The sequence below is a fragment of the Conger conger genome, chromosome 1 (assembly GCF_963514075.1).
Source record: "Conger conger chromosome 1, fConCon1.1, whole genome shotgun sequence".
Lineage (NCBI taxonomy): Eukaryota > Metazoa > Chordata > Actinopteri > Anguilliformes > Congridae > Conger > Conger conger.
Window position 1 is genome coordinate 67,222,644 of NC_083760.1, and position 20,673 is coordinate 67,243,316.

Here is a 20,673-nt window from a genome sequence, read left to right on the forward strand (position 1 = left end):
GGGTGAAGGGGGAAACAATGTCATGCTCTCTCTTTCTCTCGCTCCCCATTGGTAATCTAAATAAATACAACACTGGTGCAATCCAGAATTTCCCTATATCCCTGTGTCCAGCTTGTCTGTTGTCTCAAGGATGTGTCATGGTAAGTGACAGTGTGTGACACATTCTTTATGTCATAAAGCTCTCCTAACTTAAGCTATATCATAAAACATCACATATAAAAAACAAATGTTTATTTAAGACACAATTACTTTTTCATTCCCACTGTCGTGTTGAGAGGAAAAATGTAAATCCCAGATTAGATGTTATGAGCTCATATCCTCTGCACTGAAAGCTCAACTCAATTAATTACTTCCAGACAGATCGGCACTAATCCAGAGGTGTCTGGCAAGATCTTTACACAAGGTTTAGACCTAATTAGAGGACAAAATCTCTAAGATTCTAACATCAGCAAATTCCAGACATCAGCAAGTCCAGGAAATCAAAAGCAATTACTACGCAGCACTCAATAAAGTGACCCCTGGTGTGGAAATTTGCTCTAAATTATTGTATTCTGACGAAATATACTACTATAGGGTACTACTACCCAATTTACTTCTGGTGATATCATCCTTAATGAGACAAATTAAGGATGATAATTTTTCATTTTCCTATTGCCAAATTAGCAGTTTGGTAATAAGCAGACAGGTGTTTGCTATTATATTTAAAGGTTTCTGAATAAAAGCTATACATGGAGACTGAAAATGTATCATATACTGTATGAAGATAATGGCTGGCTTTGACCTTTTCTGGCTGTCAGACATATTGCAGTGACCTGTGTTTGCACTACTACCCTACTGGAACTGACACAACTACAACATTGAGAAACAGAGAAATGGTTTCTAGACTTTTAATGAGTGTGTGATAGCATGATGTTAAAGAATGCGAAATGATTTCTGTTAGAAATTAGTCTGTGTTCTGTTAGAAAAAACTAAACAATCTATACACTTTCGTGCCTGTGCAAAATTACACAGGAATTAAGTCTGAGATTTTCTGCTAAATTGCCTTTGCAGAACACTGGCCCATAACTGTCCTAACTCTGACTGGATAAATAGAACTAGTCACCTTGTGCAACAGACACAAGCTCAAACCTGTCACATCGCCATTTTGCCCACAGGGCAGTTCACAATAGCAGTCACTCTTTGATGGTTTTTATTAATGTGTGGTTCATTCGCTTCTTATCATGATTAAGCCTCAGTCACACAATGTTCCTTTTCACAAGTGGTGCGAGACAGCTTCAAGGGGATTCTAGCAAGCATGGGATTGGTTGGATCACAACTGAGCTTGTCTAATGAATGCATCTGAAGGGTTCTTATTTTTTTAGGTTTTTTTGTAATCCTGTCCATGGGACGTGTCCTTGTTTAAACCCTTCAGGTTTACAGCATTTTCTGAGCACATCAGCACCAGGGCATCTGCCAATGTTGGTCAAATGAAATCAATTTTCTTTTAGCATATGGAGATCTGGTGTTAATTACAGTAATACCAATAATCTCCAGAAATTATGCAGAATCAAGCCACTGGGCCAAATGCAGTCTGAAGATGTTTATAAACACTTGAAAGCACTCACCACATCATATCCCATTCTCACTGGTGCTCAAACAGAGCTCTGCTTCCACTTTTCTCACAAAGTGTTTTGTTCATTATTTGGAGTTATATTCCCTCTCACTCTGAACCATGTTGTGTGGACGTCATCTCACCTGATGCTGCATAACTACTTGCGATTCTACAGTGCCTTAGAGTATCATGAACCCTATATGTGTAATCTGTTGTGTGGGGCTGGACTCTGGACCTGTATGTTTGTGTGTGTGCGTGTGTGTGTGTATGCATAATTGCACGTACAAGAAGGGATGGCTTGGCATGCAACTGAAAATTTTAGCAGGAAAACATTGGACCATTCATTTCCCTCATCTTGGATATGTTCATTCACAATTGTTATTTTCAGAAAAATATTTAATGTGAGTATTCTATTTTAACTATTTATCTATTTACAGTGAGCTTTTATATAAGGGTATTTTTTTACACTTTGATTTCAAATAGACAGAGCTAAATGAAGAAAAATGTCTTTGTCCCAAATATTATGGAGCTCACTATAATTATAAACTGCAACAAATATTACATCACATTAAGCAGACATTCTTATGTAGGGTGACATATACAAAACCCAGCCTGTGTCTCAAGGCGCCTACAAGAGTTAAATTCCCACCCAGCTGTCAGACTTGTTTGAATTGGCAATGCCCTGGTTATAAAACACAAGGATAATAAATTCTCTGGGTATAACATCACAACATAAATCTTTGCTGTTCTGAGACTGAGAATGGGTCCCTTATAAACCAGTACCACAGACCCAAAATGACCCAAATTATACTGTGCACTTGGCAGTATAATCTGATTTGTATTTGTTTTTGTCAGGGGAGTATAAAACCTAGAGCAAGCAGTGAATTATTTCCTTTACCGTAAATAGCTATTGCAACTTTGCAAACAAATTAATAATACATTCACCATTTCATAATGGCATATTTGGAAAAACAATGCTGTTTTTTCTCATCACTTACCAGAACAAAGTTTTTATTGAATTCTGACATAGCATATCCTTATGAATCTCTAGCTTCCCACTCAGAAAGCTCTCAAAAAGCTCTACCAGACCTCATAACATTGATGTCTAATTGGATCCACAGGGGTCCTGTCAATATGTTTGTGCTTTAGACAGCAGTGTTGATCATATCAGAAAACCATTGCAAGACAGAAAAGGACACTCTCCTACCTCTTTCCCCAGTGATAGACACTGAAGAGTGGAGTGCCGCTTTGGCTACAGCTTTATGTAAAAACACTGTTTGCCAAAGCATTCATTAAACTCCTACTGATAGTACTACAGTACACAGTCCAACTGACAGGACTACAGCAGCACACTACAACTTCAGATGTTTGCCTCCAACTGGTGGCACCAGTCAGAAATGGCCTCTGGAGAACGCAGAGATAACGCAATCTCCATACTCCAACTGATAGGCAAGCTGCCTTTATACAATGATTTACTCTGAAATTGTCCAATTGTTGCAAGTAACTTTTTTACATGGAAAAAATACATCTCGGTTGCCATCTTTTTGTCCATAATAAAAAGTGTCTTTTGGAGATATGGAAGTAATTTGAGAATGTAAAAATGTAAGGGGGAAAAAAGAAAATGTTAAATTATGAAAACTGTATTGTAATTAAAGCCAGAACAATGTATTTTTGTGAGGCAAGAACAATGTATTTTTATGTCAATAGTTTTACATTAAATATTACATTAAATATTTGTGACCAACAGCTATTTAATGTAGCTGCCGATCTGCACTCCTTCATTCCCCACTCAATAGAATGTTATGTAATATATCTCTTATGTGTAGGCTGGTGGGTAGTTAAAGGGAAATTAGGAACCCTGGTTGATTTCAGATTACCCTTTACTGCTGAGGGCTGAATCCAAATTAATCTAGTTATAGTCAACTGATGACATAATCTAACCCTGTGATGACTATGCTATTGGGCTCTGCTGCACTCATGGTGAGTGCATTTCCTGAGTGAACTCAGAATTTTATATTTTTTTCTAAATTCAATTGAGATGCTAATCAGAACAGAACATTTCGGAAATAAGACAATGGCAAGAACTTCATATACTATAATTTAATACTACTATTGCCTATTTGGTTATGGTTTTGTCAGATCTGAAACATAAAACCTTACCAGAATGGCAATTTAGTTGAATTTCCCATGTCTCAGATAGACCTGCTGTACTGCAGTCTCATTCTGTATGTCTGGGGAGCGATTATACCTGCAGGGAAGTTAAGCAGAGCATACCTCTACCATAATGTTGTATAGAGTGAACATTCCATTTACTGCGTGTGTGAGAGGAAATCATTAGCTTCTGTGATTTAAGTTGTGTTTAATAATCTAGCAGAGGCTGCTCACCTGAAAGAAGATGGGTAGGGGAGCATATTGGATCAAACAGTATTTTGCATTCTGTTGGTTTGCTTTGGTTGCAGTTGCCCCCTTTTTTGGATTTGCATGGCCAGCCAAATGTGTTTATTCCAGTTTTCTTTCTCACTATTTTAAACGGATGTAGGAGCCTGCATTTATTTTATTTATCCTGTTGCATTGAGTTGTAAATGTGCATACAATTTCACTTGTTGCTCTGGTGTTTTTTTTTTTTTCTTTTTTGGTCAGACCACTCACTCACAAAGCTGTTGTGAAACATCTAGGGACAAGACATGGATGGCAAAGTGCTTAGGTCATAACTAGAATGACTCCTTGAAGTTATGACTCAAATCAAGTCCAGGTTCCAGCTTCCAAATGGATAAGAATTTTAGGAATTCTCTGATTTGCGGTATCTGCAAGACATGCTCCAGACCCAGCCAACTGCTATATGACTCCTGGCAAGAATGAGTGAGTTCCAAAGAGAGTATTTACCCAATTAAGCCAACTGTGTCCTCAGCTCTAGACATCAAAGCTGACTCTTACTCACTGGTTGAGTAAACAGTAAGGGCAGCACCTGTCCTTTGCCAGCAAAGACATGGAAAATGAAATTCTGGGCATTTATAGCAGACTGGCTCCCCACCTGACTCATGAAGTCTACCAAGTAGTCATGAAAACAGCAGATACAACAACTTGGCCTAATTCAGTAACATTAATATAAATTTATTTCCTTCAACATTTCACAAAGAATGCAACATTGATAAAGAAGTCAATATGTTCCATTTTAATTTTTGAAAATGACAGTGCTGTAATGCAACATAAAATAACATTTATTTTTCAAAAGTAAATTGACTTAATTGACCTCTCAATTACAATGGACACTACTTTAAAAATGTAAGGTTACATTGTAGAAACTTGGTCTTTCAGCATCAAGGTTTCAGAGCTTTGTCTAAAGATTTCTTGCAAGTTCATAAAAAGTATGGCAACCAAGACAGAAAATGAACAGTGCAAAGTCAGAATTTAGATAGATAAACAAAATTAGATAAGTATCACACTTACATAAGACAAAAGGTAAGAACAGCAGAATATGAAAGTAGTAGATGACAATATAATATCCTTTTTTTCTATAAATAAACATCCTACATGGATATCCTTGCTTTTTATGACAAAAATCATGTAGTCAAAATATACACCTTTTCAATTTTCGACATTCATTAAACAGCATGTGCATAGTGAAACTAAATTCATGGTGCTATTTAGTCCTTAAGTTTAAAAAAATAAAAAGAAACACTGATTTACTAAGAACACAGCATGTGCTAAAAGACCAAATAAGTATGTTGGCTCACCCAGGTATCACTCATGCCACAAAGGGTGGAATTAGTTGTAGTAAATAGAAACTGTGAAGGTATCATGCGTAGATAGAATAGTAATGTTGCACAAGTATCAAAATTGTTTTATAAATGTTTATCTTTAGAATTGAACAATCAAAAATATGTACATATTGTTATAGCCAAACTTTACATCAAATTGTCCTGATGAAAACAATACTGCACAGGGAAGATGAATCCAGAAGCAAAATCACCAAAGTATAATAAATAATCATTAATCAATAGGGATGCAGAGCTCCAATTTGTGATTTTACAGTCTGCATAAGAGTGATGAGGTGTTAAGCCAGTGGAGCTCCAGACTACAGCATGTGCTGCAGGCCCCCAACCTTTCCATGACAGTCCATGGACAGAGCATATTTTTGAATTGGATTGGACATAAAGAAAAATATTTGGCCATCTCAAAGGGTCACAAACAGTTTTCATGACCACTTCATCTACAGATCAACAACTGGAGAGATACTGACTGAGTGGATATTGACTGGCATTTAGCTGCACGAAACACAGGAAGCATAAATTAACTTGACTGATAAGTTCTGCAACTGTGGCAAATCTTACTTCCTGCCGATGCCATGACCACGTTTCACAAAATCTGACTGACAGCAAGCGAAAGCACCAGCTATTTTAGGGTTCATGAACCCTTGGTCTCCAAACTCCACATTTAATCTGTCAGAGGCACAAAGACGTTGCTGCTGCGGCTGCAAGAATAATACTCCAGCTTGTGGTCTCCCCTGCCCTGCTAAGGTATGTGAAATGCTGACAACAAAACGGTGGGCCTTATGTCTGATAAATAACAAAGGCCGCACGAGGTTCAAAGGTCAAGTATTGCTTAGCAACCAGAGAGGACAGCAACCCCAACTAGGTGCATTCACAGGAAATGTTGTAGTACGTGTAAGAAAGTCAAAGTGACTCCAGAGACGGTAGATAAGGAGCGAGGGAAGCCATTCCTGTGCTTGGCAAGAACACTGAATGAAAGGCATTTTCATCTTATTTTTAGCAGTATCATAGTTAACACAGGGGATTTAAAAGGCAGTGTTCTCACGGTTTGGATGAAAGGCAGGGCTTGAATTCAGGAGTAAAAATGGTGCTTAAAGAGTCTAATCATGCCAGAGATTTATCCACTGTCGGTTAATCAGTCAGTATAAAAGGCAGGAGGCAAACGGGAAGTTGTTAATATGATAATATTTATCCTCAATGCACTCATTTGGCTTATAACAAAACAAACAGATCCAATAAAGTAAACTGTGATTTAAGTAACGAATGAATAATATTTTTCTAATCTTGTGTATTAGCAAGTCTCTCTCAATGACAACAATAGCAGTTTGCTGTGTAGGAGTTAAACTCAAAGTGCATTAACAAAGAAACTGATCCTTCATACAGGTCTACCTACCAATTTCAGCTTTGTCGGGTTGTTATTCTGCCAGGTGCTTTTCCATCAATTAGCATTCAAATACATTTTATTGTAATCTTGTATAGAAATATTTTCATGAAGACAATTTTTTTTTTGTTTTTTTTTTTGTTTTTTTTAATGAAGTTGAGCACTCCACTGACTCTGCGGCCAAGATGAACTCAACAACTGACACAAAGGTTTTGTCCCTGCCTTAACTGAACCTGAAGTTCCATGAGGTTGAACAACTTAAACAGTGACCTAAAGTCACTTTTAGTGTGTCCAAGAAAGAACGCAGCATGTGCAGTCTCCCTACCAATAAATATTCTCTGTTGCAAGTTGTTTCTACCTCACTCTCCTACACCCTTTCCCCATGGTGCCAGTCCCTCAGAGATTCCTGGAGATGTCTGGGTTGTGCTGCTCCTGCCCAAATATCCCAGCATTTTGAAGCAGATTGGGGACCTCACGGTCCAAGCTACCCACCCCAAGGCCTGAGCCAAAACCCTGTGCTGGTATACATGGTCATCTCAGTCTGTTTCGCTTCACCACAATGGTGCCAGCTACGATGTCATACACGGTCCTGTTGTGCTGGAAAAAGAGGAGGGTGATGAAGGCTGGGAAGAAGAAGGCAATGGAGAAATTCTTGTTGAGGGCCCGAACCGTTGATCTAGAAGCAGAAGGAGAAACATCAGCTGTACCATTGAGGGTGTGCTGGGAGACAGCTTAAATAAAATATAGAAATACCGGCACAGACTTGCTGGGGCTTAAGCCACCAAACATCTCTGCAGTCCTGAGGCTTAACAATTGCTTAACATACACTTTGAATGGCCCAAGATGAACCGTCATTGGAATCAATTCCAAATGTTTCATTCAAAGTACCTTTAAAAATTAATTCGAATTTCTGAAGGTTCCAAACTTCCTTACTGATAAGGTCACCTGGATTACCACAAGTATAGAATACTGCATAATTCAAATAAGACATAGAAATGAACTCAGCCTATATGGTACAGTATGGTATGAGTACAGTGCGGCAAAATGATACACATGGCTTGCAAAATGTGCATATAAATAGTGTACTTTCCCAACAGAACATATACAGTTTATGCTGGCTTTTGTATTTTGTATTTGTACTTTGAACATTTTTTGAAGTAAAAAAATGTAAGCAACTGTATGAATGCTCATCAAAGTCATGACTTAACAAATGAGGATTAAATGGTAAATGGTTGGCATTTATATAGCGCCTTTATCCAAAGCGCTGTACAATTGATGCTTCTCATTCACCCATTCATACACACACTCACACACCGACGGCAATTGGCTGCCATGCAAGGCACCGACCAGCTTGTCAAGAGCATTTAGGGGTTAGGTGTCTTGCTCAGGGACACTTCGACACAGCCCGGGCGGGGGATCGAACCGGCAACCCTCCGACTGCCAGACGACTGCTCTTACTGCCAGAACCATGTCGCCCCATTAATGGCTGTTAGAATGCCAGTCAATGCAAACAACATCAGTATTCTGCATAACAAGACATTTTAGTCACACAATGATGTCAATGGGTGCACCAATAGATAACAGTATATGCTTGTCTTTGTTTATGGTTAGCCATTATCATCATCAAAACTTAAGAATAATGTAAATGGCAGTATGTGTCAATCACCAGAAATATAATAGTGGGTTTTTAGGATCTCATAGTATCTGGCTGACATCCACAATGCGCCTCAATACCAAACTGCAATTGCCAGAGTTCAAAATGAGGAGAAGAACTTGTATGAACCATAAGACTTACAGAAGGTGAAAAAATGCTTATGTCTGTCGGTTATAATGTCCAAAGAGAACCATCAACAGTTTAGGAAGAGCTGATCTCACAACATCGCTACTTACGCAGAGAGGGTGACATTGGATGCAGGTACCACCAGGACCCGGTTGGGACGGACCAAGACTGAGGTGTCACATGTGACCACCCGAAGACCAAGGAGGAACTTCCCTGGAGTAGCTCCCCCAGCTCCCCAGATACAGATGATCTGTGACACAAGAGCACAGCGGTGTTGGGAGACTAGACTTGTGACTGGCAGCTGTTGAGCCATGCAAAAACCCTTATCTGCAATATCTTTGATAAACAGCTTTGCATTTATGTCAGGTGGATATGACAGCAGTGTATTTTAATGACTAGAGATCAAAGCTTGCGAAAAAGGTGGGACAGTGCCATCATACTGCTGAGGAACCTGAACTGTCACAATCAAGGTTCCTCAAGGGTACAGCGGCACAGCCAAAACACAACTCTAAATATCCAAGTGTAACTGCTCATAAATGGATTGTATATAAAGAATGTAAGCTGTGCAAGTGACTGGATAAGATAAATGCCTAAATATAAATGCAAACAACAATTTTATGATCTAAACTGTGCAAAACACTGAATACAGGCATAACCTATTGGTTATTGGAATAATGATTCCAGTTCAACTCTGCAACCTGCCCACAATGTGTGTGTGTGTGTGTGTGTGTGTGTGTGTGTGTGAGTATATATATATATATACACATATACATATACAGTGGGAGCAATAATTATTTGATCCCTTGCTGATTTTGTAGGTTTGCCCACTTACAAAGAATGGAACTGGGTAGAATTTTAATCATAGGTACATTTTAACATTGAGAGACAGAATATCGCAAAATAATCCACAATAACAACATCATATGAATTTTATAAATTTAATATCATATTTTCACATGAAATAAGTATTTGATCCATACAACAATAGGACTTAATACTTGGTGGAGAAACCTTTGTTGGCAAGCAAAGCTATTAGAGCTATGTAGAGCTATTTGGCATCAACTTGACTCGCCGTGTTTGGAGGAAGAGAAATGCTGAGTACAACCCCAAGAACACCATCCCCATTGTGAAGCATGGAGGTGGAAACCTTATGCTTTGGGGTGTTTCTCAGCTAAGGGGACAGGACGACTTCACCGTATCGAGGGGAGGATGAATGGGGCCATATACCAAGACATTTTGGGCGACAACCTCCTTCCCTCAGTGAGAGCACTGAAAATGGGTCGTGGTTGGGTCTTCCAACATGACAATGACCCAAAACATACGGCCAAGGCAACAAAGGAGTGGCTCAAAAAGAAGCATATTAAGGTCCTGGAGTGGCCTAGCCAGTCTCCAGACCTAAATCCCATCGAAAATCTGTGGAGGGAGCAGAAGCTTCGAGTTGCCAAGCGACAGCCTCGGAACCTTAAGGATTTGGAGAGGATCTGCAAAGAAGAGTGGACCAAAATCCCTCCCAAGATCTGTGCAAACCTGGTGAAAAACTACAACAAACGTCTGACCTCTGTGCTTGCCAACAAAGGTTTCTCCACCAAGTATTAAGTCCTATTGTTCTATGGATCAAATACTTATTTCATGTGAAAATATGATATTAAATTTATAAAATTCATATGATGTTGTTATTGTGGATTATTTTGTGATATTCTGTCTCTCAAACCTACAAAATCTGCAAGGGATCAAATAATTATTGCTCCCACTGTATATAGAATTATTTATTTTTTTTCTCCACATTTCTCCCGTAAAATGCTTGAAGTAGAAGTCCATGCCGACCAAATTGACTGCCCATTACTTGTGAGTAAAATAAGCACTCAGTTGGGTCATTCTGTGGCAAATTAATCAGGGCCACTGATCAACCCTACCAGATTTTACTGCAAAAGTTCAGCTGGGTGTTTTTGAGTTCAGAAGTACTATTAATTCATTTCTTAAACAGCATGAATAGCATTCCTGTACTCAGCATCCTTAAAAAACCCAGATTGAATTTTTGTTGCAAAATTTGAAGTGAACAAAACATCCCATTTATTATTAAAAAGGCACAATCCACATTAACAAAATGGAAATTCAAGAAAGGTCTAATTCTCAAAGATTCAACTCACCTCATAGAAGCAGACCAGTATCCTGTAAACCAGAGCCACCAGCATCATTTTCTGTAGCTCTTCCATAGAAGTGTCCTCATCTATTTCTTCCACAATAAAATGCATGGCAAATTTGGAAATATCTCTAAGGATACAAGATGAAAGGCACAATAGACTGCTGCAAACTTCCAAAATTCAAACAAATTTGGAGTTCACACCAAAACAGATGTAAAATAGAACAAATGGGACATTATCTTATAGGCTACTCACTTCATTCCACTCAAGTGCATAATGCTCAGTATTATAGTTGCTTTGATGAAGAAAAGGATGAAGAAATCTAGCATTTCAGCAAGGAATCTCTGTAGGGGAGAAGGGATCATGTATTCCCGACCTGAAATGAGCAAAACAAAACTTCAGTAGAGACAAGTCTGCCACTGAAATCACATTTCAAATCATTTAAGCACACCGAGTTGTATCTTGCTAAAAACAAGGTTTAACGTCATAGCCACTTGCTTTATCAGACACCGTTACAAAGGGAAATCAGACGAACAGACGGACAATTTTGATATTCTAGGCCTTTATAGCAGGATACATAAAACAGAAATTAGTTACCTGCTTGTTGCACATTTCCATTTTGTTGCTGCTGTGGCACAGGCCTTTCGGTGGACACGGGAGTGGTTCCAGCCGTCACTTCTCCAGTTTGACCACCGGGGTTAGGACTCGTCGCGAAATAGGACGGTACAGGGAAATTAAACTGGTTGTTGTACCAACTGCGAATATCTGAAGATGACTGACCCGTTCCCCAAAAAGGCACTGTAGGGGCTTCACTCCCTGTCTGCGGTGGATAGTAAGGATACGTAGACGTCGTCATCCAGCCCTGCCAGTTCACATACCCACTGTAGTATTGCCACATCCACTCCTGCAACTTTACGCAGTATTCCGTGGTCGTCATGTTTCCAGCTGCCTTTTGCCTGTTCACAGATTCTTGTTTTTCCTCTCCTTGCTTAGTTGCTGCGATGTTTGGCCCGGACCTTTGCCCTAACTTGTTCTTGCAAAGGTTCTCTGCTTTAACGCTTCTACATCTTTCTTCCTCCAAGTCGGCCATGTTAAATGCTTGGCCAGCACTTAGAACAACAGATAAATTCCGGGGCGAATTTGATCATTGAATGTAAACCGTCTTCAAAATAGGGCTCTTATTATGATAACTAGTGCTATGTTTAATTATTAGATACTACATATTTCAGATGTTATGGTTAAATGGTAAAGTACAAGCAATAACTGCGTTTATTTAAATAGTATATAAAAAGCACACCTTTACGTCAAAGTTGGTATGGACCAAAACGTTCCTGACGCATTCACGTTACAACGTTTGCGAGGATCAATTCTGCGCATGCCCGAAGAAACGTTACTCTTCACCTTGCAAACTGCCAAATTCAAGCAAGGGCTGAAAATAGATGGCCACGAAAAGTGGCAAACTCTTCGATAAGGTACATGAAGGGTACGCCACTTTTCTTTATAGCCTACGATGAAACGTGTCGGTGTCAGACCTGGCTTTGCACAACGTGGCATGCTCGGCACTAGAAATAATGGCTTGAGCATCTATATTTTCTGCTGAAAAAAAACCCCAGCTCAAGCTGGTAGCTGGTTGACTAGTTCAGACCAGCTATCACGTAGGAGTGAAATTGTTGTTGGCTGTTTGGTTAACATCAGTTCAGTCTGTTCACTGGGGTGTCTAAAATAACAAGATGCTGTTTATATTAAGTTACAATCTAGAGATTGCACAATATACGCAAGAATACTACAGAGCAGTTCATATCTATTGTAGATCATATGAAAAGTATTATTTTTAATGTCTTTTAGTTAATGTTTAGTGTATAGTGCAATTATAATGAAATTAGCTATGACTCCAAATAACTCATTTATTGCCTGGAAGCTATTCGGCGCATGATTGTGAATGTACCACAGGAGGGCAGCAGCGTCTTTTCTCGGTAAAAACCTTGGTTAAAAAAAAAGCACCAGTGCAATTTGTTGTTGTCAGGGCCTTTTCCAGTAGCGACCTGAAAATCTGCTCCCACCTCCAGAATAATGACTGCCTCTTTCACTCGCTGTCTTAAACCAGCCCCACTGTTGCATACATACTGTACCCCAGGCCTGTGCTTTATAGTCAAAGTTAACACTCAACCAAGTCATAATCCTAAACTAGACATACATAGCACACAATATATCATTGCTGCTGGTACTTTGGTTGGGAGCTGCTGATTGGCACAATCTACACAACCACTTCATCCAATCACAGCCACTCTACTTCTGTCACTCTACATCTTGTGACAGAAAGACAGATAGGCCGACAGGTTGATAGACAGGTTGATAGATAGATGATAGATAGATAGATAGATAGATAGATGATAGATGGATAGATAGATTCAAATCTGTATGTCTGTAAGAAGCAGTGTAAATACTGGCATTTTTCTCTCTCCTCAGTGGTTCTTCTGTCCCTCTTTATCACAGAGCCCTTATTCTCAGCTCTTGGAATGTTTGGCCATGAAAGGTCTTCTGTTTCACACAAAAGGGGAGAAAGTATCTGACTGGTGAAGGCCAGGCAAATGCAATCACTTTATTATATTACCATGCTCTCTATGGACATTTACTCCTCTGCTATATAGGTACATATAATATATCTAATATATATAGACATGTTTTGGTGTTAAAATATCAGGTGGCCTTCACATGTGCACTCACACAGAAATGTGTTCAGGTGACTTCAGAATTCAGTCCTCTGTCAGGAATGCCCATTGTGGGTGTGGACCTATACAAAATACATAGAAATGTGTTTAAATGAAATTTAAACATTTGGTATTCAAAAAAATTCCCTGTATCTGGCATGCTATATATGGTAGTGGGGGATGGGGGAATATCAACTGGCTATTAGTGAATATAGCAAAAAGGGGAAAGTCTTCAGTTTTATTTTTTAGTGACCTGTGCCAAAAGCTGTCTTCCGAGGGCTACCAACAAGTTTACAACTAGTCTTTTGATAGCCCAGAAAGAAATATGCTTTAAGGAATGACCAACTATCTGCATGTAAAAATATGTTATAGGCTGATATTCTCACAGCATCATACCAGTCATTGTGCATGGAAAATGAAGGGGTGACATGGAGTGAACCCTGATCTGTGCAGGACTCTTGCAGTCTAATCTTTTTCAGACTCTCCCAGTTCATTGAAAAATTCCTTACTCAATAAAAACCTGAAGACGGCCAGAGGAAGGCTGCTATTCTTTTCCTTCGCAGCACGTCGGAATTCACACAGAGCACCAAAAAATTAATTAAACTCATTAATTTAGTTTGAGGCTCTGAACATCTTTCAAAAAAGAAGGCTATAGACCCCCAACTTGGCTTTTCAGGCAAGAGCCAGCATGTTCCCATCCCTCAGTGGCTCCACCACACCACAGGATCCACAGGACAAATCCGTTGTATTGTGTGGCACAACCGTGTGTGGCTACTTGTGTGGTATGAACCTACTCCTCAGCAACATTTCTGAACAAATATGTCAGTGTTTACCTTATTTAAAATAAGAAATAAACCATATAGTCTCAGAACTGCAGACTAAACAGAGCAGGAGATTGTCAGTCATAAAAGGTATGTATACTGTACTCACCAATCACTTTATTAGGTATTTATTAGACTTATTTTTTATATTTCTACTGCTGTAGCCTATCCACTTAGAGTTATGATGCGTTGTGTGTTCAGAGATGCTCTTCTGCATACCACTGTTGTAATATGTGGTTATTTGCGTAACTGTCACCTTCCTGTCAGCTTTGACCAGTCTGGCCATTCTCTGACCTCTCTCGTTAACAAGACGTTTCTATCTGCAGAACTGCTGCTCACTGCATTTTTTCTTTTTGCACCATTCTTTGCAAGTTCTAGAGACTAGTGTGCATGAAAATCCACTCAAACCACCTTGCCTTCCACCAACATTCATTCATTCATTCATTCATCATTCCATGGTCAAAGTCACTTAGATCACATTTTTTTGAACATTAACTGAAGCTCCTGATCCGTATATACATGATCGTATGCATTGCACTGCTGGCACACAATTAGCTGATTGGATAATCAGTTAGAAAATACAGTTGTTTTCATTTCCTCAAATAAGAGATCATGCTTCACTGCAGCCATATGTGATGCAAGTGTGGTCATCATTATATTACATAGTGCTGTCTGTTTTGCTACATTACAATCAGTTGAAATCCATAGTTTCATAAATCCATAAATGTTATAATATTTTGCTGGGATCCTCATTAATGCAGTTAGATGCCCTAACTGAACTAGTAACCAAATGGCTGCTAATTCAGAACCAAGAAAAGATAAAAGATAATAAAGGTAACTTGGTTGTACCCTTGAGCAAGGCTGTGAAACTGAGTTGCTTCAGCAAATCTCCAGCTGCGTACAACGTATGTTACTCTGGATAATGCATTTGCTGAGTGAGTAATGGCTTCCTGTGCTGTCCCATGTAGATTTTTAGTCTTTTCTTTTCTGAAGGCTCCCTTTGCTTTTTTGCTGGAAACTCGTCCATGTGAAAGAGTCCCTGGGTCAGTTAAAATGCTTGACCCTGTGTTCACATCTGCTTGTTGGTTTTATGCGCAGCTGTGCATTGTCATGACAGAGCTACAGTCTTTGGGCTGGGCCTGAACTCAAGGGTATCAGAACTACATCCTGATTGGCCAACACATGTTCACACCACCACCCCAGCATTCTAGAAAAGAGAAGCAATGTTCAACATTTTGCTGAACATATGGTATCCCCCCCCCCCAAAAGAATTGCCACTCCCCCAGACACACACACGCGTCCAATGAGTTTACCAGTGAGTCTCACTATTTCACTGAGAACTTCAAATTCTTCCATGATAGCCAGTTTTCAGCCCAGGCGCCACTGAAATATTTCAATTACATATAACAGACATTCTGCTGGCTTAAGCTGTGGCACAATGTTTCAACTGGCTTCATCTCATTCAGCTGCTGCATCATTGTCCATCAGAAAAGTGTAAATGTCTCTGGGATCAGTCTAGGTATTACCCTTTAGCATGGAAAAGGCTCATTTCTCCTTTTGGCTTTTCAGTACCTACTACCTGTTTTTATTTCACTAAAATGAGTAAGGAGCATTAAAACATTATATTATAGCTTTGACAGAATTGGGGATGTTTATAAATGATGTCTCATTCCTTTCACACTGCTGGGCCATTTGTGCATTGGCATTAGATTTGTGCACTCTCTGAGGACAGGGGGTATGATGATGATACTCAGACTGTGACCAGATCAGACCAGAACACAAACTCATTGCATATCATATCATTTACAGGAATCTTACAAAGAACAATGCATTATCATTTCCCATTTTGATTGTATATCCTAGCACAGAGACATCAGTGTGCAGTCTACAACAGGAATTGACCAATATGTTGCTGGTTTCAGTAATTCAGTCCCAGACTGGGGTCACTGTGAACCCTTGAGTGAGGTAACTAACAAAGTAAATATTTGGTTATGTAAACAAATACTCCGGTGGATGAAGGTGTCTGCTGAATGAATACATTAAAATCAATAAATATACCCGTTTGTTCTAGATTTACTTCAAAATGCGGGAAACTACTTTTGTTCATTGCAGGACAAAAGAGCTTTATATAGTGACAAACCTAAAGAAGGGTAAGCATACAGCAGAACTTCCTTTTCCCAGTGGATTGTCACGAGTAGTTTGTGTGTGGCTAACCAGGACACAGGGTGAGGAATTGTGTTGGTTGCAGTATACTAGAGTGTGTGCATTCCCACTGTTTCTGTTTTATAATCCACAGGACTATTCAATAAACTAAGTTTTCCATTAGTGTGCACTCACATTGTTTTATAGGAAGTGGCATGATTGTGTGTTTAGAAAAATGGTATAAGGTTATATTGACATTGACAGTGTGCTTTTGTTGCTTTTTGTTAACCTGTGTGTCCTAATGTTGCAGATTACCTGTAATCTGTATTTACTTAACAATCACACCATACCACACTTTACAGGATTTTAAATTACATAGAGCTGTCTGTTTAGCAACACTTTTAGTCACACTTTACAATTAATCTCCCATATCCATATCCCTTTTAAAATATTATATCATGATTGGAAATTTGTGATAGTGTTTGAGTTAATATGTCTGCAAGTGAGTATTCGTTAGCTGCTGTTTTGAGGCTGTGTTTTGGTATGCAAGCATAAATTCACAGGATCAAGAACAGGCTCCCCGAATGCATTGGATTCCAACTCCTACACTACAGTATTGGTACTGTGCAAGCAAGACAAACCCTTCCTTTCTCTTCTATCCTGCTGTGTAAAACATTCTGGATTTCAAGCAAAAACAAAATGCAGGGTATTCATATTCAGATTTGTGGTACTACAGATTCAATCACTGACACATATGACACACATCATGTACTGACAAGAGCCCTGCATGGTGGGGTTAGGCCAGCTGAGTAAACCTGTTAGCACACAGTTATGAATTGTTTATTTCCACCCAAATGTGAACTATGAATATAATACAGAAATTACACCACAGGGTTTGTAACTAAGCAAAGAGTTGGATGAAATACTAAAAAGTAATAGTTTTTGACATTGATTTTATTTTCCAAAATGTGTAAAGTAATGTACTTTATAACACATTTGGTGAGAATTTTCACCATTTTTTCATGCAGAACTTTTCAAGATCATTGATATCCTTGGGTTTATGCTTATGGAATGCCCACTTCAGTGCAGACCACAGGTTTTAGATGGGATTTAAGTCTGGAGACTGCAATGGCCATTGCAGAACATGGATATTGTTTTCACTTAAGATTGTCTGTGTGGAATTTGATGTACGTATGTTTGGAGTCTTGCTGAACCAATGACCAAGTCTCATCTTCCTAGCTGGGAATTGAATTAATTATGCCATTGATCTTAAATAGTGCCCCTGGACCACTCGCAGCAAAACATCCCCAAAACATCAATGACCTCCATATTTCACAGTAGGTATTTTTGCTGCCAAACATGTTAATGGTGTGTATGGCAAAATGTTTTACCTCATCTGACCATACTGTAGCACGTCCAGTCATAATTCCACACACTTGGTTTTTTTTATTGTGTCCAGTTGGTATGGAGGTGGCAATTTATGGTTCTATTTGAAACTTGGTGATCCCAAGATGCAGCCAATCTCAATCAATTCTTAAACTGTGAACTCACCATCTTCCTCACTGTTTGTGGGGACAATATGCACTTGCATCCTCTTCAAGTTTCAACCATTCAATATGTTGTCTTTTTATTAATTCCCTTACACTGCTATGTGATATGTTTAAACATTGCATTTTTTATTTATTTTTATTATTACCAGGCTTGTGACGTCAATTAGCATCTGTCTCTTAAATTGACAGTTCTTTGGTTTTTCCCATGCTGATGGATGACAAAGGGATTCTTAATGCTTGTTACCTATTTTTTATGCTCTAATGAAGCAGGAAGTGATGAAATGACACAATACAGTTCCTTTTGACTGAGATTAAGTAAATTAAGTAAAATGTTATTGCCAATTTAACTTTAAATAATTATATTTACAATAATTGCTATGTCCAACTCTGATTCCACGGTTTGCAATAGGCAGAGAAATTGTACCTACTCTAAGGTACAATGTAGACAATGGACTACATATACTTACACAATATGCCAATAATATTTTTGGTGTTGTTCAACATGAACCCAAGCTAAGGTCATTGGTTTAGAGATTAGAGAGAAAGGATTTGAACTCTTTCTGACAAGAAAATGGTAGAATTCCCAGGGCATTTATCATCCCTCTCAGACATTTCTTTCTCACCAGGGTGCCAAATTACTTTTAATTCATATTGTTCAAACTGCATCCTGATTTAGGCTCTGTTGAGGATTAGAAATCACAAGATATTATGGGTAGAAGAGGAGGGGGAGAAAGGTTAGAGCTTGTAAAAGCTCTTTTGCATTTTCTTTTCAGGACACGAATATGCTTACCACATTAAAGTGGAGTGATTCATACTTTGGAAAGAACACAAGGCCTTGCACTGGAATTAATTAGACCTACCGAAGTTATCTATCTACACTGGAATGCCAAGGCAAGGCTATGGTTGCAGTATTGCACAGTGGCTGCTTGCAAAATTTTTAGCTTGTACATAACAAGACCCTTTTGATTCAATTTCAGCACCCCAACACCATTACAAACTAAACATTCCAGAGGAACTGAGAGTGGATACACTACAATTGAATTAAATATATTTTAATTCCATGAAATGAATTGTCTCATTTTACTCAGTATCTGATAAAGGGTCATAGGCAACAACAAAATTGAGAGTGACAAAGGAATGGTTTCCATGTGTACAAATAGCACAGCTACAGTGAAAGAATTTGCCAGTGAGCCTGGAATAGTTAACAAGTGTTCCAATGCTATCTTTATAGTGATGTATGAAAGTTGCGAAACAGATTTAAGCCGCACTTTGCCAAATGAAACTGGTTGAGAAACCTTTTAGTGCATATTGAGGATCTTTGAGTCACAAATTGGCAAACCTTCTTAAAGGTTTGACATCTAAGATGTACCATAGCAGTTTGGTATAAATCCCTGTCTGTTAGTAGCAGAAGACATGGGTGTTTTGGATTGTGAAACTAAACTGCTGCTATCATTGGTTTATTGTAAACAATTGCCATACTGTCTAACAGTATTATGCTAGAATCAGCATTGACATCTTGTGCAACAGTTGCGGATAAAGAGAGCATTATTGATGAAGTGGTTGTTTTGATATTATTGTCCCTCATCACCATTACTAGATTTGGAGTCCTGGTGTAACTATACAGTGGCCATAGCAACATAACTGTCAACAGCATCGCAGGGTCAGATGCTGACACAATTCAGTGCCATCCTGGCTCTTGGCCCAGATTCTGATACATATTTAGAGACATTTTTTTATCTCGCAAGTTTGGACTCACCAACTGTGCCAACTGTGCCTCACACTCAATTGTAAGGAGCACTGCAGCTGAAGCATATACTCTCCTGTGGTGGACTCGCCGGCAAGCCAACTGGTTTTCCCACCTGAGAATAACAGGAGAATTAATGATGATTGCAGAAAGTATCTCCAGATACAATTATAAACACTGGTTGACATTATTACGCCTATAGTCATGAACAAGTGAAAAATATCAATATCTTTTTATTTAGATAAAAATATTGTTTACTTTTAGTGCAGTTATGTTGTACAAGAAGACCTCACTAAACACAGGTTTGTTGAATGAAAAGGTCTGAAAAGGTAGTAAACGATTGTTTTTGTGTGACTCCTTTGGCCTTGGTCTTGGCCTTATCTTTGACTGTGTTGACACGACAATGAAAATACACAATGGAACTTTGTAATCGTGTCATGGAGGACAATGGAAGGGCAGGGACAGTCCATTTAATCAGGAGTGGAGATTTCCAGATGTTCCAAAGTCACACAAAGGATGTGATCTCATTTGAGCTGATATATCTATCCAGCAAAAACAACTACCCCAGGGCTACAGAATTGACGAGCACCCTGGTGAATAGCCCCAGCATCCTGTTGGGTGTGTAACTGCACATGAAAAACAGATTATGTGAAAATCAAGTGTAAACATACATTTCCAAATACTGTAGTAGCATACTATAGTCTTAACATTAGATAGAAGTAGGGTGAATTCAGGTAATTTGGCACACTTCAGAGTGAATATCAGTTTAATAAATCTGCTTTATGTGCTTTTTTGTTTACGTATTATGACCCATGTTTAATATCATAAATAAAACATTTTGGAGTATTTGTATTTATCCAATAACAATAGATGTATCTTTTTCCCAAATTTGACAGGTTGTTCCAAAACTTGCTTGATTTGGAAGCCCTTCAGCCCTTCTTGTCCTTGAAATTGTTAGGTATTACAGAAGCAATTCTGAGGACTGACGTCTTTTGCTGTTTAAATGAAATGTTGTCCTTTCAAAAAAAAATATTTTCTCCATGTA

General features: G+C 38.7%; 1 protein-coding gene across 1 annotated transcript; it reads right to left on the minus strand.

The window, feature by feature from the left end:
- Window positions 1-4,740: 4,740 nt before the first annotated feature.
- Window positions 4,741-11,754, minus strand: fam8a1b (family with sequence similarity 8 member A1b). The gene is made up of 5 exons (XM_061245987.1): window positions 11,261-11,754; window positions 10,919-11,039; window positions 10,670-10,793; window positions 8,633-8,772; window positions 4,741-7,418 (listed from the first exon to the last, which is right to left on the minus strand). Exons 1-5 carry the CDS (start codon window positions 11,751-11,753, stop codon window positions 7,274-7,276), a joined length of 1,023 nt encoding a protein of 340 aa, XP_061101971.1. The 5' UTR covers window position 11,754; the 3' UTR covers window positions 4,741-7,273.
- Window positions 11,755-20,673: the final 8,919 nt, after the last annotated feature.